At 40.4% G+C, this 27,339-nt stretch overlaps 1 protein-coding gene across 9 annotated transcripts in view; it reads right to left on the bottom strand.

Annotated features, from left to right (window-relative positions):
* The window catches only part of MPPED2 (metallophosphoesterase domain containing 2), a 187,466-nt gene that overhangs the window by 113,855 nt on the left and 46,272 nt on the right, over positions 1-27,339 (bottom strand). For all 9 annotated transcript variants that reach the window (XR_002124892.1, XM_019650701.1, XM_019650708.1 and 6 more), the window contains exon 3: positions 15,188-15,369. Coding sequence is in view for 8 of the 9 variants with exons in the window: in XM_019650701.1 (XP_019506246.1) it covers positions 15,188-15,369 (182 nt within the window). In the remaining variant the exon portion in view is untranslated. The remainder of the gene's footprint in view (positions 1-15,187; positions 15,370-27,339) is intronic.

The raw sequence follows: 27,339 nt of genomic DNA, 5'->3' as shown, positions 1-27,339 counted from the left end.
CCCCATCCCCACCCCCACCCCCGTTCCTGGATGCCAGGGAAGAACGCAGGATTCAGAGCACAGATACTACCTCTAAGAGCTCTGTGACCTAAGGTACCATAGGTGCAGCTTCAGATCAAGAATAACTTCTTTGCATGTTTGCTGGAGGATTGAAGGAGTAACAAATATGTCTGCAGTCTTGTCACTTACTATACAGTTCTTCTTATAATTATTAGTTAGAAATGTAGATATCAATATGCTAATTTTATAGGATCAAGTTTCTATTATAACCCTTTACTTTTTAAGGGTAAGAAAGTGAGAAACAATATTTTAATTTAGTTTGATTTGGTTTGATTTTTTTTAAACCGATTGCAATGAATGATTGGGTTCTGAATAGAAAAAAACTTGCTATAAAAGATATTATTAGAACAATTGTTAAAATCTGAAAAAAGTCTGTAGATTAAATAATAGAATTGTATCAATTTATATTTGATTTTGAAAATTGTAGTGGATTAATGTAAATGGATATCAATGTTTTTAGAAAGACACATGGAAATAAACAGGCATAATGGCATGATGTCTAGCTTACTCTGGAATGCTTCAGAAAAAGAAGAGACAGAGACAGAGACAGGGAGAGAGAGAGAGAGAGAGAGAGAGAGAGAGAGAGAGAGAGAGAGAGAAAACAAATGTAGCAAAACATTAACAATTAGGGAATCTGGTTTTAGGATATATGGGAGTTCATTGTTGCAACTTCTCTTAATAAGTATTAAAATAAGTATTAAAATGTTAATTGAAAGTGATTAATCAACTAGGAATGGCCACTGGTGTAAGAAGTACTATCTACATGTGAATAGTCCTGATACTTCACCTTGCACTCCACTCCACTTTCTGCCCTCTAGGCTAGTGGCGTGCTCTGCGTGCAGGAACGGCTGTACTTAGTTACGTGGACAGTGCTATAATTATGTCCTCTTCACTGTCCTCTTCCTTGTGCTACTCTGAGTGAGCATGTGTAGGGTGAGCTAATGATTTGCTGCATATCTCTGATGAGTAGTATATCATTTGCATCATAATATTTTCATTTCTTCTTGCTGCACATAATGCCACGTTGACAGCAAGGTCAGTTAAGTTACTATAAGGGATTTTTAATGAAAACAATTATAAATTTAAAATAACTGTGTTTAAAGCATTTAACAGTCACTAGGGTCAAGTGATTACAGCAGTTACAAGACCCATGGGACATGTTCACACCAAAACAAAGTGAATAAATTACCTCAGCTGGCACATGTAATCACGAAGTGACCACAGGGGTCAGGCAGAGTGGAGCCCTGAAGACTTTCACGCAAAACCAATAATGAAAATTTATCAGTCAAATGGTGGAGGGGAAGGGGAAACATCTAGTATTAGTGAGTCAAGCCATAGGCTGGAAGCAGAGCTGACTCTCCCAGCAGCTTAAAGAGCAGGGACAATGACATTCAAAAACCCAGGGGACAGCTGGAAAAAAATTCCAAGAAGCAATATGCAAGAGGCTAGGAGGATATGGGCGAGTTCAAATGGAAGTGATCTATGTATGCAGCATCGGCAAGTTGAAAAGCCGAACCAGGGGCGACTTTGGTAAAAGAATGACTGTCCTTATCCAGAAGCCTGTGCAGAGTCGGGAATGCATGTGGAGGTCTACGATGTAAGGTGAAGAGGGGTGTGATGTTAAATAAATTGACCACCTCCAACATTTACAGGGCACTTGATGTCTTCAGAAGATGGTCTTCAAACTTCATCCTCACAGCCCTGTGACATTTCTCCTTGCTGTAGAGGAGCCCGAAGATCATGGAGGCAACAGATTTTGTTCATGGATGTACAACCAGGAAGTGAAACAAACAAACATTTATTGAAGCCTCTGCTAAAGACTCCACCGGGAGAGTTATCTCAAAAGACTCATCATCAAAAGAGGAGACCAGATGCCCTAAAGGTAATGTTCGCTAGTGGTAGGAACTTAGTATGAAGGGGGAAAGGGATGATGACCAATTAGGGAGGCAGGGCCAGTTTCCTAACAGAATAACCTTTGAATGGGGTCTTAAAGAATGAACAAAAATTCACAGAAGAAAGGGAACAAGATTGGTAAGCAGACAGTGGGACCAACAGGAGCAAATAGTTACTTAGAAAAAATGGATTGAGTGCTATCTACACACACAACAGGGAGCAAGAAAGACGCACGTCCTGTTCTCATGGAGCTTGCTTTCTTTCATTTATCCATTCACTCAGTGCACATGTTTGGAGCAGCTCCTGTGAGTCAGGCATTGTTGTCAGTACAGATGATACAGTGCTAACCTGTAAAATCCAGACCCCCACGGAGCTTGCACTTAGTGGAGGAAGACTGACGATAAATAAGACACAGAAGTAGAATACACAGGGTCTTATCACCAAGGAGGTGGCAGTTGAGCAGAGACCAACAGACCAAAGAAATGGAGAAGTACAAAGGTTCTAGGTGGGAACAATCTCGGAGCAGAATGTTGATGTGCTTGGAGGAGAAGGAGCAAGGGAGAAAATAAGACATAAGCCCAAAGATCTAAGGAGAGGGTGGAAGAACTTTGAATGCCACAATAGATTTTATTCCATCAGTAGAAGGTTCTTAAAAGGCATTCCACAAAATCTCAGTCTGATGGGATGTCCCAAGGGTCCTGTACCTCAATTTCTGCATCTGTAAAAATGACGATAGCTACATCAAGCAACCAGAGTGTTGTGTGGATTAAATGAGTTAATTCTTGTAAAGGGTCAGGCACTAGTGAATGCTCAGTAAGTTAGTTTTCATTACTAAATGATTGCAGGAAAGATGGCATGTCGGGCCTTGGCAGTTTCTGTGGGCACAACAGAGGTCTGAAAGACACTCTAAAAGTAAAGCTGATGAAACATAGACAAGGGTTAGGTGCCTGGGTTAATGGTCATGTGAATCAGAAGAGGAGATGAGCAGTATTTGAAGGAGCTATTAACTCAGTTTGAGATAAATTGGTTTTGAGGTATCTGTGTACCTTCCACCATGTGTGGCAAAATGCCTAGTCTCCAGTTAGATGCAAATATCTTGCGTGAGAGAGATAAAGATAAAATCAATACTCCATTCCATAAATCAAACTTCAAAGCATGAAAATAATCTGCCAGGTTTTGACATGCAGAATTAGCATAGGATGGATGAGAAATGGCATCACACCCCAGCAGAAGACAAAGCCTCTAGTCCTGGGCCCTCCACTAACAAATCTGTGCAAAATTGCCCAAGACGTTGAAGCTCTCTGAGTTCTAGTTGCCTGTTTCATAAAATGGAAGAGATAATAATGACAATCAGAGGCTGGATACTAAGATAATAATGACAATCAGAGGCAGTGAGTAGAGCTCTCCTGTTCCCTCCTGCATTCTCAGTCCCTTCTACAGAGCAGGACCTGGCCCTTAGAAGACACTTAGATCATACGCAATCTTTTCAGGATGAAGTCCCTCTAAGACTCCGGGATACAAGGGTCCTGCTCCAGGATTTAGGGTGACACATTTGGGGCTTCCCTCTGGGGCCAGGTGGTTGGGGAAACTTGGGGACTTTGCTGTTCCCAAAGAGCTCTGTTTTTATTTTATTTATTTATTTTTCACAGCGATATAATTTTCATACAGCAAAATGCAAAGAGTCACCCTTTTCAGAAAAATGTTTACTTGGCTTTCTCTGTTAAGCAGATGAAGTAATGGTTACATGTGTCTTGCTCATGTCTGTTTCTTGTTTCTCCTCGGGAGATGGGGACATTTCAGCAAAGGGGAAAAGCAGGAAGCTTTAGAACTGAGAGCTGGAAGACTGGAGACAGTGTCCAGTGACTTTAGCTCTTGTCCCAGCTCTTGTGTTGACTCACGATATGTCCCCAGCCTGTCCTTCCACCTTTCTCGATCCCCATCCATCCATCAGCAAGACAGGAATAATATTGTCTGCCCATGTCAACTTCTCTGCACCATTATAGGCATTAATGATCTAATATACTCAAAGGTACTTGGAGTCCTTTGGAGGAAATATGTCATATAAATTAGAAGCATTATAATTAATGTAATTTAAGGAAATGGCTAGCCATAACTAAGAGGATTAGGTTCGCATGGATCACAAACGACCTAGTCATCATGTCCTCAGGTCACTAACGATCCTTTCTAATGGAACAAAATCCAATCTTCCTTATTTGAGCATATTCAATGATTCTGTATTTGGGTTCTTTTTTTTTCCCCCAAGCACTTTACTTAATTCTATATCAAAATGGAACTATAAAGTTAATTTTGTCCTTATTGGGAAAAAGTATTTATATATGAATTAGACCAGTGGTTGGCAAACTGTGGCTCACGAGCCAGATGTGGCTCTTTGGGTACGTACATGTGGCTCTGAAGTAAAATTGAAAATAAAAATAAAACTATCATAGCTTCATTTATAAAATTTTTAAAGGATATTATTCACATAATGTGATTTTATTTGTTTCATGGCTCTCAAATAATTTTTAAATTGTTGTGAGGGACAGGATTGGCTCAAAAGTTTGCCGACCCCTGAATTAGACCATGAAGTAATTCACTTTAGGATAAAGGATTCCTATGTAAAGAAGGGCAAGTAGATAATAAGCATGAATCTGTTATTTGTATCAAGCAAATACTCATACTATTACAGAAAAGAAAACAGAATGTTTGTATCCACATGATAGGATATACAAACAACTCATAGACACTCTTTGAAATTCTAGAATCTCATGCTAAGACCAAAATACCCTAAGTAGTAGCTTGAAATAGAGAAGCTATTAAATAAATTATAACTCTAGGATGGTAATTGGGACAATCAAATTATGAATCAAAAACTTAAAAGTACAGCATGTCAGATATTGTTTTTGTGAGCAAGCTAAAGATTAAAAAATCCCTTTGATATTAAATTCCAGACAATTAGAATCGGAGTTCTAGGCTCTAAGAAATGCTCTGGCACATTCTCCGTCGGAAGTCCTGGGCAAAGTCGTCTTGACTGCCCTTCTTAAAACCTGGTCCCTTTGCCTCCTTATTAGCTATGGTATTAAGTAGTCATAACATTATATCACTATAAACATTCTAATGAGGCTCCCCTGCTCACATCATTGCTGCAGCTTTTCTCTGGGAAATGTTAGGTACCATACAAGAGAGGAGTTGCCAGTATGTCACATCATGTTTTCTGTATTCAAAATAGTATATCTCCCTTTGCCCACTTCATAAGTTCTAGTTCCTAATCATTTTCTACTGTATTTAAAAAAAACTTGAAGCCTTACATGTGCAAACCATGCCTGGGAAGCATTACGTGTAGTAGTTTAAAATATAAGCTAAAATCTGAGAAAAGCCTAGCATGCTAGAGTTTGTAAGACAGGCGCTAGTGCGCAGAGATGGTTCCCAGGAGGGTGGTGACATGACACTGCAGGGAGGTGTGAGTGAGTCAGATTAAAGATTGGGGAGAGAAGGGAGAAGGCAGAAGATTGAGGAGAGGGATAGGAAACAGGAGGCCTGGCCCTCTCAGGTATGTGGCTCAGAAGGTAATTAGAATCTAAGGAAGATGTCTATGTGTGTTGGGTCAGGGATGCTTGGAAGGGAGATGGTGCCAGGTTTCAGATGGCCAGGCAAGGCCATGGTGCTCCCCCTTTTCTCTGTTCCATAGGCAGAGTGGTCCATGGGACATCGGGTCACTGTGGTGCAAAAGCCTGGAAAGGTTACTTTCCCTGAAGTTCTGCCCTCCCAGGGAATAAGAACAACCCGCCAATGGGGTAGGCGGAGGAGTGATAGCACTGGCATGCTTGGATCATGTACTTTAGCAGCAAGTAACATTTACCGACCATTCCCTACTTGTACACACTGATTATTATTTTATTTAACTTCACACAATCCCTGTACCTTAGATACGTTAAGCATAAATAATTCTCCTTTTACAGATGAATAAATTGAATATCGCAGAACTAACAACGTTGTAACCAGGATTTAAACATAAAATCCAGTACTCATGCTCTTAACTCTATACTATAATGTCCTTTTATTCAATACACATGCGTGCATTCACACACCACACAATGGAAAACACACCATCTGTGAATAGTAGCTATTGATAAATTGTAGCACATACTGGTGACCTTACTTGTTTTTCTGTACAATTATTTACATTTTTTTCACAATGACTATGTAAGCTTTTGCAATTAGAAAGAGTTCGCAGTCGTTTTTAAAAAGCCGTTACTTACAAGGTGAAGATTTTCTACCACTGAGGATATTCAAAAAATATGTGGCACAAACTCTTAAATCCTGAGGCTATTACAGAGAAATTGTAGACTTTATAGAGGGAAATTTGACAATACACAATAAACTTTTTTTTAAGAAGTTTGTGTCATTTGGAGCAGCAATTGTAATTCTAGATATCCTACAAATATAATTAAAGATGTTTGCAAAGACGGCAAGAAGATATTCATCACACCAGTGCAGATAATAATAAAAGAATGAAAACACCTTACATGTCCAGTGTTTAAATAAATTAGACTGCACCCAACAACAGAATACTGTGCTGACATAGAGCATGGTGTGTTAATTTTTTTAAAATTACAGGACAATATGCATAGCTCTATTAATTTAAAAAAATTGTAATTAAGCAAAAAGCCCTTACAAGCATGAAGATTACTGCTATTGAGGACATTCAAAATAAAAATAGAAAGTAGAAAAATTGCTCAAATATTATTGGGTTGTCAGAAAAGTCATGACATATTTTGTCTATGTTTTTCAAAGGTCATTTATTTATATAAAGAACAAAGATCAATTAATGATATATTGCCTGTTTTGTTTGATAACCTTTTGCCATCTTTCAGTGAGCTTCATAATTCCTCGTTCATAGAAGGACCTGTCTTTATTTGAGAAAAACTGAACAAGGTGCTGATTTAGAATTGAACGTTATACCACGCAAGGAGTTTTGAAGAGAGCAAAACAAGTGGAAGTCTGATGGCACAAGGTCAGGCGAGTATGGTGGGTGTGGCAACACATCCCATCCAAGCTCCAATAACTTTTGATGGGTGATCAAACTTGTGTGTGGTTTTGCGTTGTCGCAATGGAACACTACTCCTTTACAATTAAGCTCTGGATGTTTCTGGATGATGGATTTGTTCAAACTGTCCAATTGCCAATAGTACACATTCCAATTGATTGTTTGGTTCCTTGATAGGAGTTTGAAAAACACGACACCTTTAAAATCCCACCACACGGAGAGCATAACCTTCCTCTGATGAATGTCTGCTTTTGATGTTGTTTGAGGCGAATCATCACGTCGGGACCAAGACGGTTTGCACACCACATTGTTGTAAACAATCCACTTCTCATCACCAGTTATCAGTCGTTTCAAAAAAGGATCGTTTTCCTCACGTTTAATGAGCATATTGTAGATGTTTGTACGCGCCATCAAATGAACTTCTTTGAGTTCATGCGGAACCCAAATATCGAGCTTGCTTACATATCCCAGCTTCTTTAGGTGGTCGTGAATGTTTGAATGATGGATGTTCAACGTTTCTGCAATCTCTTGTGACGTGTAATGTGGGCTTGACTCGATCAATGCCTTTATTTTGTAGTCATTAACCTCGGTGGACCTCCCTGACCGAGGAGTGTCATTGAGATCAAAATCACCAGCACAGAATTTCGTGAACCATCATTGGCACTGACATTCTTGTAGAGCATTGTCACCAGAAACTTTATACAACTTTTCACAAGCTTGATGCATGTCCTTCCCTTTATGGAATTAAAACAGTAAAATATGGCAAAAATGCACAGTTTGGTCTTCCATTTTCAACTTGTTAAAAAATCTCCAAAACTCAACAAATCGCTCAATTTTTTTTAGAATGAAACTAGTCTTGTCAGCTGTCAAATGACAAAACAATAACATAGATGTGAATGACTCTAGTACTTCCAAAAATGAACTAGTGCCATCTGTCACAAACATGCGTCATGACTTTTCCAACAACCCAATAAATACCAAATAGTAGTGACTGTGAAAATGCGATTATAGATGAATGCATATTTTCTACTTTGCACACGTCGAATACTGGAAGTTTTATAATGTATCTGTATTTATTTATATTGAAAATATTCTTTTTGGGGAAAAATTTTTTAGCCATATTTATGGTACAGAAAGTTTTTCATGATATATTGTTAAAATGAAAAACAGGCTATAAATGGTATTACTGTAAGATCCCTATTTTCATAAAATTCATATGTGTGAATACACATATACCAATAGAAAACTTCTATAAAGAATCACACTAAAATGTTAACAGTGATTATCTCTGGCCATGGGTAATTCTATTTTCTTCTTTCACTTATCTCTATTTTCTAAGTTACCAGGGATGAACATGCATGGCATGTATTATAAAAAGCAAAACAAATAGCTCAGGCTGTGAAAGCTTTTTCTAAAGACCAGCTCTAGAACTTTGGGCCAATAACACGATCACTGGAATGAAACACAATCTCCCAATATGACTATTGTGAGAGAGGCAAAATTGATTTGTATGTCTATGATCTGGGACGCTTATTACAGTCACACTCCGATATAACCATGTCTAATACAATGCGTCTACAAATACGAATAACCCCTTTCTTGAGATTTTCCTTGAAAGCATTTTCTTTCTTTCTTTTAGGCCTGGAGAAACTGGAGCTCAGAATCATTAAATGACAACTGATACCAAAGAAAAGCCATAATTAAAAGTTCATGGCATTGCTGTTATGTTAAAAAGGATTTTGACTGACTAGATTGTTATATAAAAACTTTCCGCTAAAAGAGTAGGCCACCCAAGAACCCTGTCTGCCTAATGGTAATAAATGAAGAAAACAACAACGACAAATCCTTTTTAAGTATTTCTTTACAGTACATAGGAATTACTAACAGTAGCCCTCTGGCTGTGATAAATACTTTGAGGAAAAAAGAAGAGAAAGGAAGGGAATGGTGGGGAAGGAGAAGGAAGGGAGGATAAGACATTTTACACACAGGACTGCATAATTTTAAAGTTTAGACCAAAAACGCGGGCAGAAAAAAATTCTTGCGTCTTTACGTTCATTCAATAACTTAGAGATTTAAACAACCATTTGTGTGCACCGACTACGTTCCCGGCCCTTTACTCAGAAGTGGGTGTACAAAGAGCACTCGTTAGGCGCACACTGTTGTCTCGTGGGGCAGACACAAGTAAACAATTATAGAACAACCATGAGAAGGGCTGCACAGAGGCCTGACCAAAGTGTTAAGGGAAGCAAACAACTCTGAAAGAGCATCGGGCATAACAAAGGATAAATGTGTTCTCACGGAGGAGAGGGTCATTCCAGGAAGTAGAAACCAGGTTTGCAAAGAGAAAGAGGTGTGAAAGGGCATGCGCATTTGGGGGATGGGGAGGATTTCGGAGTGCGTGTCACTGAACATTGGAAATAAGAAGGTGGATGTGCAATCAAATAAGATTTCCTAATGCTCCTTCGTGCTGCATTCATGGGCTTATACGCAATATTCAACAAGGAGGCGACCAAAAATATTCTGAAGGTGAGAGGAGAGCAAAGATGAAGATAAGTGAACAGCAAAGAGTGTCAAAGAGGCACAGGTGGGAAGAATAGAGACAAAGTGAAGGAAGACCACTCCTAGCCCAAGGCCTCCCAAAATGGCCCTCCAGGCACAGCAGTGCTGTTAGAGAGCACTGAGGTTCAGAATTTACTGAAAAGCAGTGAAAAAAAAATCACATTTTCACTGGCAAGTCATCCATAGTTGGCAAGTTTATTTTTAAGCCACGTCTGTGACTGTAATGCATTTTTGCCAAGATAGAAAAGAAAATATTATCATGGTTGAGTGGCCAGGACCCCAGTTCAGCTCACCAAAGCATATTCGGGACATATCTCTAGCGTATCTGAGCTCACATATTAATGGGACTATAGGATTTAACTATCACTTTAAGAAATACTTCTTTAGGGGAGGTTTCTTTGTGCCTCTTTCCACAACTCTGCAGACCCTGGCAATAAGAAACCATGTGTCTCTCTGGCCCTGGGCGGTTCCCTTAAAACTAGCCCCACACAGCTCCATTTGTGAGACAGAGGACTGCGATGTCTGACCAGCCAGACTGCGGAGAGGTGAAAACCAAAGGGTCTAGTAGCTCCCTCAGGGTGGCCGAGATCGAGATTTCAAGTTTCATTCCCCAATCTACGGCAGAGATGTCAGAGGAAAAGGGCCATTGGGGCAACAGCAGCATCTATTAGAATATACTGATGATTTGTAATTCAAGTGTTCACAAGTGGAAGAGACTTGCCCACAGAAAACAAGATTTTCAGGCTCTCATCAGCGGCTATTCATTTCAAGCATGGAAGTGAGTGCAATGAAATGTTAATGTCACAACGTAATTTAGTCTCTCCCTGGGAGCTGATGTGACTGGCCCGTGTTTTCAGTGTTCTTTATCGATATTCACCACCACTGGAATGGTCCACGCCCAATGGTAAGAAAGCATCGTGACCTCACAACACGCTCCCACCGACCAACTCATAAACAGAGGCTGGGCCACAAAAGAGCTTTGACATAAATCCACCTGAGATCCTGAACTCACGTACGTGTAAGTGTATGTGTTAAAACAGGCAGTTGTTTATAGAACCACCATTTCCCCCAGGATTTGGTCTTTTTAGCAGGGATCCCAGGTCCCAGACTGGAAATAAAGATAGGAGAACACACTTGGGAAGTAGAGTCTCATTGACCCAAGTTCAAATCCTGAAGTCATCTCTTATTTGTGTGACCTGAGGTAAGTTAATTTCCCTAAGACTCAGTTTTCTTATAAGTAGAAATTAGAAGCTAATACCTACTTCACAAGTTACTGTGAAGACTGCATGAAATGATACCTGTAATTGGGGGGTGGGAGGGAGGTACAGTGTCTAGACCCTACTACCCCTAGACAAAACATATTAGTTCAACAGCCCTCCCCATCCAAGTTCTAGTCCAACTTGGCCATTCATTATCTGAGTGGTCCTGGGTAACTCATTTCATCTCTCTGAACTCAGTTTCCCCTTCTGTCAAATTCAGAGGTGGGATCTCCAAGGCCTCTTACAGTCCTAACATTCCGTCAGGTTAGTGTAGTTTTTTAGAGGGAGGATTGTTTTCAGACTCCGTTTTTGTACCTTTTGGGGGCTCCCTCTTACACTCTAAATCTCTCTTTAAATCTATGGTGCCCTAACCTTCTAGTTTCTGCCTTTCGGATTTTATGACACTGGCTATGTTGTCTCCCTCTATTTGTTGAAAGTCAGGCCAAGGACTGTGTTAAAACTGATACAAGCTTTATCACAGAATATATCCTCACAGTAACCATGGGGTATATTATTATTATTATTATTATTATTACTATTATTATTCCCATTTTACAAATGAAATCAAGGCTCAGGATATGAAGCAATTTATCAATGGTATGAAATTTAAAGCTGGTTCTTCCCAGCTGTTCCTAATCATTACATGCTACGCTATCTTTCCATCCTCTGGCTGTATCTAGTTTGAGTTCTACCTTCTTATGATCCTATGCTGTGCTAGCTTATCTCATAAATTACTTTGTGTTAATAACTTTATGTGCTACACCTGCCAGGTGACATATGTCCATATTAACCAGAACCCATCATCTCTGAACCAACAGGGAACTCATGATGCGATTCTCAGGCCTTGCAGCTGGGAGGTCAGGGTGAGAGTCAAGACAGGCAGGGCTTAACTACATCTTTCAAATAACAGCACGTGGCTACTCGACTTTCACATGAAGCTGCCAAGAAGCTAGTTCAAGCCTAGTCTCTGCGAGCTTCCCGGGGGCCATCAGCCCACTCATATCACAGGATGGTGAAGGAAAAGGGCTCATGTTTTGGGGTAAGACCACCCCGGCTTTACTAGTCCAGTGCACTTGGGTGGGTTAGTTTCTCTGAGGTCCCAGTCCACTAAATGATCTTGGATAAGGTAACCCAACTGAGCTTCAACTTCCTTCTCTGTAAAATGGGTATAACATTAGCAACCTTAGAGGGATGTTCTAAGGACAGAAGGAATGCCTGTCCTGGAGTAGAAACCGCTTAGCCTGTTGGGAGAGCTAAGGAGCTCGAGTGGCTGTTTCCAGTAATCAGGGTAGTCTAGACTAGAGTAGGAAAGACGGAAATCAGTTAGAAGTTCACTGGACTCTAAGAGCCTGCCAAATCTGTGAAAACCCGTGCCGGTGAGAGTTGGATGCCCTGTTACAGCAAACGCCCGAGACTGATCTGATCCATGGCTCCTCTGTGCTAGGCTGCCTGGCAGCTGTTGCTGGAAGCACTTTTTTCAGGTGAGAGGTTCCTGAATGAGCCAAGTGGTAGAGTGTAATCATATACCATCTCTGGCCCTCAGAGTACCAGGAGGATGCCAGGGTAACTGAGCTATTCTGGGCTTTCCCTATGGGATCCCCACTTTTCTATGCATATCCCAGAACCTTCTTCTCACCCCCACTGAGACTTCTTCCTCCTTACTCAGGAGATCAGAGGGCAAATGGGAAGAAAAGGAACTGACCACACAACTGGACCTTAACATTTTATTTCCTTAGCTTCGGCACATTTCCATTCATGGAGTACTTGCCCGTCTAAAATCTCCCAGTGTTTACTTCTAACCTACTAAATAATTCCTCTGACCTCTCCTTGTTTTTACCCTTTAAATATCTGTTGATGGTTCATTCACCACATTCCCCATTCAGTTATTAATGGCCCACAAAAACTTACTAGCAGCAATCATTTACTGATTAATCTGCACAACAATCCAGAAAGACAGGGAGTATTTAATCCTTAGTTCTGCACAGGGAAACCAAGGGGAACAGAGAGGTTAACTCAGTCGCCCAAGGTCAGTGGCTAAACAAGATTATAACCAGGATCTACCCTGTCTTGTGTGTCTGTAAACACTCCCCACAGTGTTATTCCCGTTCTTTGCCACTCAACATTGTCAATGCAACTAAATCATTTCTGTGCTGAGATTCCGTTGTTATAGGACAGTTTAAAAGTGTCAAAATCCTACCCAAAATAATTTTGCCTGCAGATAGTTCATAAATAAAAGTTGTTAAAATAAAGAGATAACAGTACTTGAAAGCTAATTTTACAGAGGCAAGAGCAGTGAAAAGATGTAGATTATAGACTCAGCTCTGCCATAAGGAGACTCTGAGAAAGTCAGTTAACTTCTCTGTATCTCTGAGTTATTTGTAAAAATTGGATTATGCTGAATGATACTTAAGATAGCTTGCTGTTTTAAATAAGATGGCTGAATACCTACTAAAACAGCACAAAATATAAAGCTCCAATGTCCATGCTGCCAAGACCGTGGTAAAATTGGTATATCCCTTCACTGGTAATGAAGTACACAACCGCAACCCCCGTGGAAAGCAAGCCTCCAATAGACAAGAACCACAAAGAATGTCAGATCCTTTGACTTAGTAGTTCATCTCAGACCATATTTTACTCTACAAAATAAGTCAATGGAAGCAAAAAAACATACAAATGAAAACGCACATTTTAGTGCTACCTATCATAGGAAAACTTATCAATTTAAATGTTTACTTTAGAGGGACGTCTTATTACATGAAAGCATAGAACAATACGCATGCCATGTTGCTATTAAAAAGGAGAAATATGAAGATTATGCAAAATCATTTAAAATCTTACCATTTAAAATCTCTTAAATGAAAATAACCAAAAGTAAAAGAGCAGCTATGCACTATTATGGCAACAACCGTATTTTCCCATGTAAAAGACGCTCCCATGTATAAGACACACCTTAATTTTGGGGCCTGAAATTTGAAAAAAATGTATTACATAAAGTTATTGAACTCAAGTTTTATTCATCATAAAATTCATACAACTCCTCATTACTTGCGGGAAATGCAAGTAAAAAAAAAATCTACAACCACTGTATAAGACGCACCCAGTTTTTAGACCCCAAATTTTTTGAAAAAGGGTGCATCTTATACATGGGGAAATACGGTACATAAAATGTGAACAGATGTACAAGATCAGAGGAAAACTCAGAATAGCTATGGTATTAGATTTTGTTGTTTTGTTTTTTAATAATTTAACTGTTTTTATTTTATTTTTATTTTTTTTAGCTGCAACATCCTGCCACCTGTTGGCAGCTCAGCAGCAGCTCAGCTCAGGCCGGGAATCAAACTGGCAACCCTATTGCTCAGAGCTCACACTCTTAAGCAAGCTCTTAACCAACTGAGCCACTCGGCTAGCCCCTAACTGTTTTCAATGAATGAAATTTTCTATTAACACATTCATTTGATTAACCATCTAAAAATTTCTCAAACCCTGTTTTGCCTAAATCTCCTAAGTAATTTTTGTTGGCTGACATATTATCTGACATTATTCTTCTAGAGTGATTTCTGCTATATAACTCTTTAGTCTCTTTAGAGAGTCTAAAATCTCAGAACCTTTGCACTTTTTTCCCTCACCTAAGAGGATTCTTAAAAAGATCTGTCATCTAATCTAGCTATGAATAACCCCAGGATTGCCTTGTAATGCTAATATTTGGCTATGCCTGACCCAGGAACCAAGATTTTTCAGATAACTCCCGACCTGTGGGTGCCTCTACAGTAACCACAAAGTTTCCATGATACTTTTCACAGTATATAGGGTAGTTTCATATTCCAAGTTTTGGGAGCTTTACACGAGGACATCTTGTATTTTCAGGGGTCTTAGGACACCCTTCTGGTTCACTTAGCAAAGCAGCTCTTAGGCAGCACTGTTCTACAATAGGACTCTCCCTTCATAGAAGGGCTTTTACAAGCTTATTCATTTCTTAGAAATGTTCTCTTACTAGTAGGTCATTTGTACATCTTTGCTCGTAATATCTAGGAAAGATTGCAGAGTCAATGAATTAAAAATATGATTCTAGGTCTCATGTGTGCCAACGAATGCCCTCATTAAAGCAGAATGAGTGAGATGAGATGGGTTTCAAAGCTTTCCATCCCTTTGCCCCAGAGCCGCCGAGGCCAGGCACTGAAAGGATGCACAGTAAAATTAAATATCTAAAAATTCATCTTTAATTAACAGAATTGGATTAAAGCTAGACACCACCGCATATCATACGAGAAATGGCTGAGCTGGCTTCCAAGTGCTCTAATTCAATTAGGATGAAGTGAGTGACACTCGGACGGGAAAGGTTAATTGGGGGCGCCAGAACGCAATCATTCCTTACCTAACCAGTCATTAAACTTCTTAACCTCTGAGGGCAGTCCCAGCTCGGTGAAATCGCCTGTGTGGAGAAGGATGTCCCCATAAGGCATCTGGATACCATCTGTTCTGGAGTGTGTGTCTGAGATGCAGACAAACCGCGTGTGGCCCGCTGGTTTTGGAGTGTCATATGGGATGGGGTCGACCCTAAAGTAGACATAACAGATCCCATAACAGTTAAATATATTAGAACCCTCGTAATTGTCATCGCACATACATATCGATCTTTATCCGTGAACGCACCCAAACTGATGCAAAGGCAGAAGGGACCATTGTAACAAGGGGCACTTTTGGGTACCAAGGAGACAGCATCACTCATCTACAAACCCCAGTGGGCAAATTTAAAAAGTCTTACTTACCTGGTATGAAAATTAAAAAGAATATCTTACATGCAGAGTCAGAAGTAACCCAGGAAACTGATAAGAGTGATTAATGGTAAAGTTTAAGGATATTGAACCCCAACTGGGGAAGCAAAATTATGCTATTTTCTCTCTCATCATGCTCCAATTGATCCCACTACTCATTAGGAAATGAATAACTAATTTATTCCTTCTTAAACATGCATAAGTTAAGCAATGAACTAATTTACGGAGAGCACTGCACATGACTTGCCAGCTGAGATGTAGAGAAATATAGAGAGTACGAATATTTAATATCCTTTCCAAAACTATTCAACACCGGTACCTTCTCTTTTTTGCTAAGAGATTCTCAAATCAAACTGTGGAGAGGGAAGGTGATGCCAAAATAACGGCGCTTCAAAAAAAAAAATACAGTGTTAAAAAAAAATTTGTCAAGCTCCTTCTTTACCACATTGAATTATCTGTAGTCCCTAGTACACCTTAGGTTACTTGGAATGCCCAAATGCCTCAGGCAAACATTCTATTCTGTACAAACAGTACGCTTTATAATGGGTGTCTATAGATCTACATGTGCATTAATATATGTATAGTTTCAGAGACCTAAGCACTGTGAAATTACACTAGGGCATAAGAATCAAAAGGCAAAATGATCAACCCAAAGCAAAGAAAATGAAACAGAACATTCTCATTTAATTGAGTGTAACAAAGTGTGCTAAATAAACTCGGTAAAGAAATGCAAATCTGACTCTTCAAGCATACAGTTTTAATTATTTAAGGGGTTGGTAGCAGAGTTAAGGGTGCTTTAACTGTATTAACTCTACACTGACAGCTTCCTTTAATTTCTCTGTAGGAATGCGCACTTATTTTGGATCATGGGTGAAAAGCAGCAGTTAGAAATGCAAAGAGAAGGTCACAAGAGAAACAAACATGCAATGTGGAGATTACAGCGTGGAACATTAAATAAGGAATGATATTTCATATCACAGTCCCACCCTGGACAGTTAACATGTAGCAGAGAACACACTGAAAGCTCAACACAAGGTTCCCCGTGTATCTTGCCTCTATAGGCTTTGTTTCATTTTTCTTTCCTTTTCCCTCCGTTTTAAAAAGAAACAATCTGTCTTAACAATGGCATTGTAGTGAGGGAAATAAAGACATCAGTATACATCCTAGCTAGCTTTGCATTTCTTTCATGGTTAATCTTTTAATTTTATTTTATTTTCGACAGAGAAGAAGGAAAGTAAGCAAGAAGACCTAGAAGAAGAGAAAAACGAGGAAAAAAGGAGGGAAGGGCTGTGAACTGGTTAACACAGTGACTCTAACTGGAAACCCAAAAGGCAAGTTTACCTTCCGCAGAAAATTAATGGGTTTTTCCCGTAAGGGTTAGAAATTAATAATACTGTTACCATGGAGAAAATTCACTAATCCACCGAGATCTCATAAGTAACCTGGAAACCTTCCTGATTATATTCAATGTTGATTTCTTTTTTAAATATATGAAAAAGTTTGGTATCTTCCTTTCCATTTCTGAGACTATTACAGTCTCCGTGGTTCTAATCTTATCCATAGCTCCTGTCTTTTAAAAGTAGTTTTCCCAGAGAATGAGTGGCTGTCTACTGCCGCAGCAGACTGTCACCCTCTGAAAATGATAGGTAATATTCTATCCAGGTCCCGTAGTTAAGATGCTCACTAGAATAAGACTGTGCACGTTTATACTTAATCCACCAACATTTGAATTAAATAAATTAACCACTGGGCTTTCAGTATATGAATAAATTCAATATTATATATATGTGTGTATATACACATATATGCTTATTTTCCAGTTCTCATTTTAATAAAACTGTATAGACACAGCCCCCGTTTCTTCTTTTCTATAACTCCACTGAGCTACGGGCACCACTGCTAAATCAAAATCCTTTATGAGTCTATCCAAATTTATCAGAGGCACATCACAGTCACCATTTTGAATTTATTAAACATAAAATAGCACAGATATAAACCCCTCACTGTGAATAGTTCCGTATCCTATGAATCGCCTCCACTGAAAGAAACAAGTCATCACATGGTACATAATTTGTTTCCCATCTTAGCTCTATATTGGGCAATAACTTTCCAAGATGATTGGAACACCAGTCAATTTTTGAATGGCTGCAACTTCCTTCCGCATCCTACCACCTCCTCCAGAGAAACATTGAAATAGCCAACAAAATGAATGTGAAATAAAGACCAAGGAATAGAAAAATAGAGGGGACAGGAAACAGGGAGGAAATGTGTCCTCTCAGCTGGGAGCTGAAATAATGAGTCAGAAGTACACAGAAACAATGGCAGAGAAGGCTCACCCATCAACACCATCAGTTTGATGTCATCAAAGAGAAGCAATCTGTAGGCATGTGGGAGAGAGATGGAGGATTGATTCAAGGTAGAGGATTGGGAAAGTGGGGGGCATGAAACCATGAATGCAGAAATTATATACCTCCCCTGACCCAGAGAGACACCGATGCTCTATGTGACCCACAGGACTAAGAACAAGAAAGCCATGTGAGAGCCACGCTGCAGGAAAACATGATAAACATCACCTGGGGGGCATAGGGTAGAAGACATTCCCACCCAAAGAAAGACATTCAGAGTTGAAAATACGATGTCTAATTAAAGTTGAGTGGATATAATTAAAGTTGAGACTGACCCTAGGGAAACTATTATTTCCAAATTGGGCGTTTGGTCAACACTTCAAAAAATCAGGACAAACATTTTCACTGTAAAAGCATGTTTAAGGGAGACTTTGACTAGACTGGGAGATCAACCTGTTCAGACTGTGTGAAGACCCTCACGCCACATTTTCCCTCTTAGTTAACAACCACTTGACTGCTTACTATTTATGCTGCTAACTTCTCAAATGACCTAACATTTCCCCCAAGGCATCATGTCAAATTTCCCAGCAAGTGAGTCTCTAACCAAGGCAATGGAACCCCCAGAGCCAGATTCAAATATCAGAGCGAGATTTGCACGTACATCTGAGTGCACCCAGGGGAAAACAAGATGACATGGGAAGATGAGAAGAAAACACAGCATCATAAAATCCCAGAGCCGGACAAAAAAACCTTAGGGGGCATCGGGTTCAATGCTTTATATAAAGCTTGAATCCCCTCTGCCCCTTCCCTGCTTAGGTGACATAAATCTTCTTTCCATGCTTTCCAGAGAAAGGGAGCTCTTGAGTCCCCTGCCTTCCCCCAGGGCAGCCCATTCTGGTTTTTGATTGCTCTGCTTGCTGAAAGCTTTCTGATCAGAGTCTGCACCTCTGAAAAGCTGACCACGGTCCAAAGAGACATGGCCCAGAGCCCGACGACTGAGTAACAACTTGGGCTGAGTTATTCACATTGGACAAGTTATTTCATTCTTTTGGTCTTCATTTTTTTTTCCTTCTCATTTGTAAAATGGGAATAATAATGCCTAACCTGTTAAGTTGCTATGAGGATGTAAACTGTCAAGTACTTGGTCTGGCACATAGCACATGCACAGAAAGTAAAGATGCAAAATGACAGAAGGGTGAAATGCATGGTTAGCTCTGCAGCCAGACTATCTGGTTCCGAATCCCCTGCCACATTTATTAACAGTGGGACACCCAGCAAGGTGCTGAAACTGCTATGCCTTGGTTTCCTCCGACCAATGAAATGGACCTAAAAATAGCACCTATGCCATAGGATTGCCATAAGGATAAAAGGGACAAGGTACTCAAAGTGTGTAGAAGAGTGTCTGACACACAGCAGACACTCGATGCATGTTAAGATTTCTTTCCACTAATCAGCAGTATTTTTACTACTATTATCGGTAGGAGTATCCTTTCGTTTCCCTGACCTCCTTCTCTCCTTGTGTTACAAGGAGATAATTACAGCTCCCACACCGGGATGTTGTGAGAATGAGATGAGATCACATACACAGCACCTCGCACTGTACCAGGCACACAAGCCCCAGTCAATAAACCCATTCATTTCCATCCTTTGGTTTCTTTCTCCATCCTAGCTCTGCACTCCCAACCGACAGAGCAGAGGAATCCAGTCCCTTTTCCATTTGCTAGTTCTTCCAATACTTGGGGACATGTATTAGAACCCCCTGCAATCTTCTCTATGCAAGTGGAGGAGGCACAGTTTCTTCAGCTTTCCCTTGTGTGATAGCATTCGAGTGCCCTCGGAATCCTGGGGACCTCCCAGGTACAGACAGTCTGGTTGGTCAGAACCCCTCCGTCTGCGGTGTTAGAACCCATGGACCACTGGGCTGCTTATCAGAGACAAAAGCTAGCCCAGGAGACGGGGCGCCTGCACTGGACACACTGGTGGACTTTCCTCCTGGCCTGAGCTGTCTATCAGCTTAATCCATTTCCTAATTGAATCTCCAGGTTTTGTCCTGAGCCTCAAATCTTGTTCTTGAAACTTGATTCTCAAATGTGTACGTATCTCACTGCATAGTCAAACAAATAAACCATTTTCATTTATTCGGCCTTGGCACATTAGAATTTTTTGCCCATCAAAAAAATATGGTAATATTATTGCTTATACTAAGGAATCCTCTTCTGGCTATATGTGTTACGTTTTTTCCAATAACAAATGCATACAGCATTGCAAGTTCCATCGATAGATCTTCAGAAAAGCTGCTATGATGTGGTTTGTTATGACATGGATTTCTTTTTTAGGCCATGTGTGCAGTAAAAGCCATGTGTACGTAATTAGCCTATAATTCAGTGTCAGGATAGAATATAAGCCTTACGAAGCATTTTAACAGCATCTGAATGTATTACCCTCCCCCTTCCACTTGAAAATATTGATGTTATGCTTATGCATTCCACGGACTTTATCTGTAAAAAGTTTTTCAAGGTGACATTAAAGCTTTCATTTTTATCCAGAAAATTTAGATGGCATGAAAACTAAAATAGTAATGTTATACCATCCACCCTAGACGTATTGTCTGATACAGACATGGAAAACCCGCCAGCAAAACGATGAATAAGTAAATACCAGGCTTAAATTAGTAGAATCACAGAACTTTTTTTTGGAAGGGACCTTAGAGATAATCTAATCCTGTGTTTTAATTCTTTGAATATCCTGCATTTTGCCTTACTTGTGTATACTACTACTTAATGCTTGTTGTATCTTACAGTTTTTACACAATTTTTGTGTTGTTGTTTTTTTTTTTTTTAGCTTTTCCCTAAACAATATCATCTGAAAGTCATGAATTGGATATGCTGGTTGCATTTTTCAACTACACATTAAAATAAATATGTAACTTTTAAAATTCTGTTTAAGGTTTGTCTACTCTAATTTACTAAAACTCAGGTTTCCTGACTGTCAGTTGACTTCTCTTTCCGCCCACTTAATTTTGGAAGCTAAAAACATACCTGAACTTGGAGTTAAAATTATAAAAATGCTAGCAAATCAATCACCTAAACTTTTCTAGCTATTAATGTCTAGAGAGACTGATCAGAATCACTGAAATTTACTGTCAAAAATATCTGTTTTAGTGCTCCACACACTGACCCCTCAATTCTCCTTACATTATCCAGTCGGATGGAGTCTCTTACAACCACAAAAAAACTGCATATCCTTGAGGGAGTGGGCAATAAGAAAGTTTGATTTTTAGAATACTGATAAAGATAAAGAGTGTTCCTCATTCTCAAGGATGTCAAGTCACACGTGTAGGCTGATCGTAAATGTTTCCAAATACAAGTGTCTTTAAAGGGACTACTTTAGTTCACAGAAAAGCTTCATTGACAGAGCCCTGCTTGTGGAGTCCGGGGGCTTTCTGCACTCTTATTCCGCTGGTCATTGATTACTTATGGACCTTGGGCAAGTCATTTCCCCTCTTCTAGCCTCTGTTCCTCAAGTGTTTGAAAAGAGGGGCAAGAATGAATGATCCCCAAGTGATCAGTAGCATGGTTTCTATGTCACTATTAATTTGTGCAAGGCTGTAGAAACAATTCAGTCTCTTAAGGAGCTTAAAATACGTTCTCTTTCTTTGCAATTTTATTTTTTGCTTTCCAGACAATGCAAAAATAAATGCAGCCCAGATCCATCCAAATATAATCAGGATTAAATAGACTTTATATACAGAGGGTACCCAAAAAAAATGTGTACACAGATCTCTTAAAATGCGTATACATTTTTTTGGCACCCCCCAGTAAAAGAGAAGTAAAGCTGCCAGTGAAAACTGTAGATAGAGCCTCCAGGTATATTTGGCATAAAAGAGAACAACAACAAAAAAACAACAACAACAAGAATTCCAGTCACCACAATAAAACAAAAGTTAAAAACTATGTGATTTAAGTAGTTGCTTCAGAAATGGGGCTCTACTTGTTTTTCTAAAACTGTGAGCTGGTGAAATTCTCCTGGCTTAGCCCCCATACCCCAGGACAGAAACGGCGCTGAAACACAGTAAGTAAGCAGAACAGAACCAGATGTATAAATATATTCACATTTGTACCAAGGGCACTGCTTTCCTTTAACTGCTGAACTGCTGTATCAACACTGTTCTATCACCAACTAATTATAGCTAACAAAACCCACTGCACGGAGTGTGTCTCGTCTATTTTTTCCAAGTACAAAAGTACAGTGCTGACATTCAATGAATATTAAGTGGAAACAATTTAATTCTTTGAGCGCTGCATGTGAGATGAATTCACGGTCCTTGTTCTAGTCCCATTTGAGGTGTTTTGGTGCTAAGCTACTTTGTGAGCCACTGAAGCCTCTCAGATGGCATATTGTTGGGTCATAAATATCCTACTGGAGATGTATTGTCTGGGGTTAAATGTTCCCCACTCTTTTTACCTAACAACCGAGTTAATCGGCTCACATTTCTGAGTACTGGCCCTGTATTTGAGACAAGACAGCATGTAACGCTGCGCTGAGTGTCTGTTATTCCAGTCAGTCAGTCGGTCAGTCAGTCAGTCAACAACCATTTCTTAAGCACGTACCTGTGTGCCAGGTGCCATGGTAGATTCTGGGAGGACAAAGAAGCAGCAAGGGTGGTTCCTTCAGGGATTGATCTGTCAATTTGTTATTCAGCAAATGCTTATTGGCATGCCTGCTTTCTGTTCAGTTAGTCGCTTCACAAGCATTTATTAAGCACCTTTTATGGGCCATAGACTGTGCTAGGTGCTAGGGAGACAGCTATAACCAAGTCTGAGATGGCCCCTGTCATATATAAACAGATGATTTATGCAACAACATGCAAAGTGCTTTCATCAAGGATGTGGGAGGTGCTGTGGGGTAAAGGAGAAAATGTCTGGCATTGCTTGAGGGCTGGGAAGAAGAACAGGGGACATCACAGTGGGCACAGAACACAAGGTAGTGTGTCCATCTCAAATGCCTGGCACAAAGGATCTTAGGCTCAGAAAGAAGAGGCATGAGAGTGGCCTGAAGTAGGAGCTTGAACTGGGATTTAATCAGGCCCAGGGCTCGGAAAAAAAACAGGCAGAAAAGAAGAGCTGCTCAGGCAGCAGCAGGAGGGGTACAGATGCTCCTGGCATATTTGGGACTTGGGAGTAAAGAGGCGTGGCTGGAGCAAACTCACTATGACAGGGAGCAGTGGAAGGTTTCAAAGGCTGCTGGGATTGGGGCCAGACCACACAGAGCCAGACTGTGGGGCCTGAACCAGCCCGGAGAGCAATGAAAAAATATCCTCCTCCCTCACTGAAAGGTGCAGAGGGCCACAAAGAAAGCTGGCTTTTAGGAAAACTGACGTGGCTCTGTGCAGGATGTGAGGGTCTCTGGGCTGGGGTGGGAGGGCAGGGCACTAAAGGAAAGGGAGCTGGCAAAAATCTAGGCATGTGATAAAGCCAAGCCCATTCAAGCGAAACATATAGAAAGGTGAGGCTATGAAGGAAAAGCAGTAGAAACCTGATGATGATATTACAAACAGAAGCTGTGATCCCGTGATCCTGAGGTACGTAAGGATTGGAGAAGTGGTCAAAAAAGAAAAACATCATTCTACACTGTTAAATCTCCTGTCACTCCATCCTGTCCCCATTTTTAATCACTGAGCTGGTGCCATGGGCTAAATGTTCCTGCCCTCCCCTAAAATTTCTATGTTGAAGCCCCAACCCCGCAATGTGATCATATTTGGAGGTGGAGCCTTTGGAACCTCATTAGATCATGAGGGTGGAGCTCTTATACCTGGGATGAGTGGCCTTATAAAGGGAAGCACGAGAAAGATGATCTCTGTGCCAGCCCTATGGGAACAGAGCAGGAAGGTGACCACCTACAAGTCGGGAAACAGGCTCTCACCAGGAATCAAAGCGCCTGACACCTTGATCATGGACCTCCCAGCCTCCGGAACTGTGAGAAACAAATGTTTGTTGTGAAAGCCACGCAGCGTACAGTATTTGGTGAATCAGCCCAAACCGACTAAGACATGTGGATACTGACATAGAAGCTTGGGGCTGAAAATAACAATGGTAATGAGGAGGACCAATAGCCACCGTTTTCATTTAGAAGCCAGGCACTGTGTGATGCCCATTACACGGAGTGTTTTCATTTCATCTTTATGGCAGGTAGGCCCCGCCTTTCTCCCATTTGACAAATGAGAAAACTGAGCCTCAGAAAGGTTAAGCACTTCGGCAAAGGTGCGGGGCCAGCAGGGAGCTCTGCCCCACGCTGAGTGCCCAGCGGCTGCTCGGTCTGCCATCCTCCAGCTTGACAACCTCCTCTCCCCCAACACAACACACCCAGACGTAAGGGCAGATTCTGTCTTAAAACGGGGCACACAGGTGTTTAAGTCAATAATTGCACTTACACACTCCAGAACAAAATGTGGCTTTTCCAAACACTGGTCCACCTGAAAACATGTCTTCATCTGGCTCAGTCCAGTAGAAAGGACCTTAAGGACATCAAATACTCAGGCATTTAGTTTTTTAAAAGTTGGGAAGGGACATTCAGTAGGAGGTGTTGGTCTGATTACACAAGATTTTTTTTTTTTGTATTAAGACACTTGTCTTATTAGGGAGTCCATTTCATTGATGTTGTAGATGCCTGCCCACTGCAGAGTACACCTGAAGCTGAATAATAATGAATGTCAACTATAATTATATATATTCACAGGAGTACAGCATAGGGAATAGAGTCAATGGAAATGTAATAGCTATATATGATGTCAGGAGTAGTAGATTGGGGGAGGGGGTATCACTTTGTGAGGGGTGTAAATGTCTAACTATTACATTTTTTTTTACACCTGAAACTAAAAAAAAAAAACACAAAAAAAGCTTTGTCAAGGAGACCAAATCCTGCTGTCTTTCTCTACTTTTCCAACTCATCAAAGCCAAGTTTTTCTAATGCTTCATGTCTTACAAGTCGTTGTTAATGGCACTCATTGTTTAGTTAATTGTGCTTATCAGAAATGCAGGTAACTTCATATTTGCATGGCTAATGGGCCTTCTTTAACGCGTGTAGCCATTTCAGTTGGGTTTTAATGGTCTGAAATGGTGGGGGTTTTTTATTTGTTTGTTTTCAGACTTTTAGTTGAGTTGATTTTTTTTTTTAAAGCATTCATGCCTAAGCCCAAACAACCATTTGTAGCTACTTATGGAGCACCAGGTAAGTATATTTCAAAACAAACGCTTACTTGTAAGGCCACTGAACTTGATGCCAACATCTAATGACCTTGCCAAATTAATCCAATATAATAATTTTCAGATTCAATATATGTTACCCTGGACACTGTCTCATGACAATAAGGAGAACCATTTTACCCTACGTCGTTATCCTTTGCTGAAATAGCAAGCCCACTATTTAGCCATAAAAATTACATAGTTCCCACACAACAGAAGAACCCATGGAGGACGACTTTCTTCCCCCTCTGGGAATGAAGACTTATTTCCAGGTGGAGTATTTTGTAGTTTACGCTGCCCCATGATGATCACAGGGTTGGTGTATCTACGGCATATACACCCGGTGGGTGACTTGCCCATGATCACCAGCTAGTATGTGGTTGGAAAAGAATCACATTTAGATCTGATTGTGATTCTAGGCGTCAATTTACTTTGAATAATAAATAACAAAGGGAAATACCCTTTACTAAGTTACAACTTCTGATTAGCACTGGCCAAACTCTGCCCAGGTTTCTCTGTTGAGTGACTTTTGCCAAGCCTACAAATTCGTACCACTAGAATTTCGTTTTCCACCCCAAACCTTTGAATTAGCCTTCTTAATCATTTAGTCCAGGGGTCAGCAGCAATCTACAGCCCATAGGTGAAATCAGCTCAATCCATGTTTTCTAGAAAGAATGTTTGACTAAAACCTAACCACATGCATTTGTTAAAATATTGTCTATGGTTGCTTTTGAGTTACAGCAGCTTCAGAGTAGTGACAGACTCCATGTGGCCTGCAAAGCCTAAAATTTACGCTCTGGACCTTTAAAAGAAAAGGTTTGTCCACTCCTGATTTTTGTGACTCAACAAACATTTATTTGGCAAGAATACAGAGGGTGCCCAAAAAATGTATACACATTTTAAGAAAGGAAAAAACTATTAAAATTGTAATACTCAAGGGCCGGCCAAGTGGCGTGTTGGTTAAGAGCTGGCTTGGGATGCCAGAGAACCCCGGTTCGGATCCCACATATGAGGGCCAGTGACACTGCCATCTATAGCTAAGATGCTGAACAACAGCTCAACCTGGAGCTGGGCTGCCTGCTGCAGTGGGTTGCCATGGGCTACCGTGTGTAGCCAGCAGCCAGCGTGAGCGGCCAGCAGCCACCATGAGCGGCCATCCAGAGGCCGGCGACTGATCTGCCTCGCCCGGGAAGAGCGCAATGATGGTGCCAACATGGGCCAGTGAAGCAACGTCCTCCAGAACTAGACTGAAGAACAAAACGACAGCAACTTGTCTGTTCCCCTTCCCCTAATTCCCCAGCACTGTTCCCATCCCCCAATTCCTTAATAAAAATCTTTTAAAAAAAACTGTAATACTCAATATTACTGATAACAAAAGATGAATACAAGTCACGTGTATAGATTTTTTTGGCACTCCCAGTATATGTTAGACACTTTATTACTAATAATCATACCTGATATTTAGCAGCCTCTACTACGTGCTAAGGGCTTTTCCTCTATTATTACATTTAATCCTCTCAAGATTTCTGTATGGGCTGTGTGTGTGTGTGTGTGTGTGTGTGTGTGTGGTGTGCTCCACATTTTGCTTAAGGTCACCCAATAAGCTTGGGGCTTTGGATTTGGAGCCTGTAGAAACCATGAGTTTCTGCCCTTTGTTATGCAATAGTGTTTCTCAGAGGTTTAGGGGAAAACTGAAAACTTTGGAATGAGCATCCTTCTAATAGAATGCTGAAGCCTCCAGGCATTAACTGGTCCCATGGGGACACAGTACTTATTCTGGGGGGAGGGGGGGGAGTATCTTACAACTTTTAATTTATAGGTCAGTGAAAGCAATGTAAATAATTCTTAACTATAGATGCAAATGAATTCAGTGGAGACTCAACTGACTCCCCCTCCAGTTTAGCATCCATTTGTAAATTCATTTCAACATTTTTTTATTCCACATAAATTTGAGGTTCTCCTATGAATGTTATAGCAAATGTCTTCATTCCCTCATTAAATAAATTTTTTGACAACTGCTCATTTTATATCTGTAAGAGAGCCGGGATTTTTTTTTAAAGATTTTATTGGGGAATTGGGGGAAGGGGAACAGACAAGTTGCTGTCCTTTTGTTCTTCAGTCTAGTTGTGGAGGACATGGCTTCACTGGCCCATGTTGGTATTATCA

This window comes from Hipposideros armiger, unplaced genomic scaffold, assembly GCF_001890085.2.
Source record: "Hipposideros armiger isolate ML-2016 unplaced genomic scaffold, ASM189008v1 scaffold_145, whole genome shotgun sequence".
NCBI classification, from domain to species: domain Eukaryota; kingdom Metazoa; phylum Chordata; class Mammalia; order Chiroptera; family Hipposideridae; genus Hipposideros; species Hipposideros armiger.
Note: the sequence above shows the minus strand (reverse complement) of the source record. Positions and strands in the feature narration are given on the sequence as shown.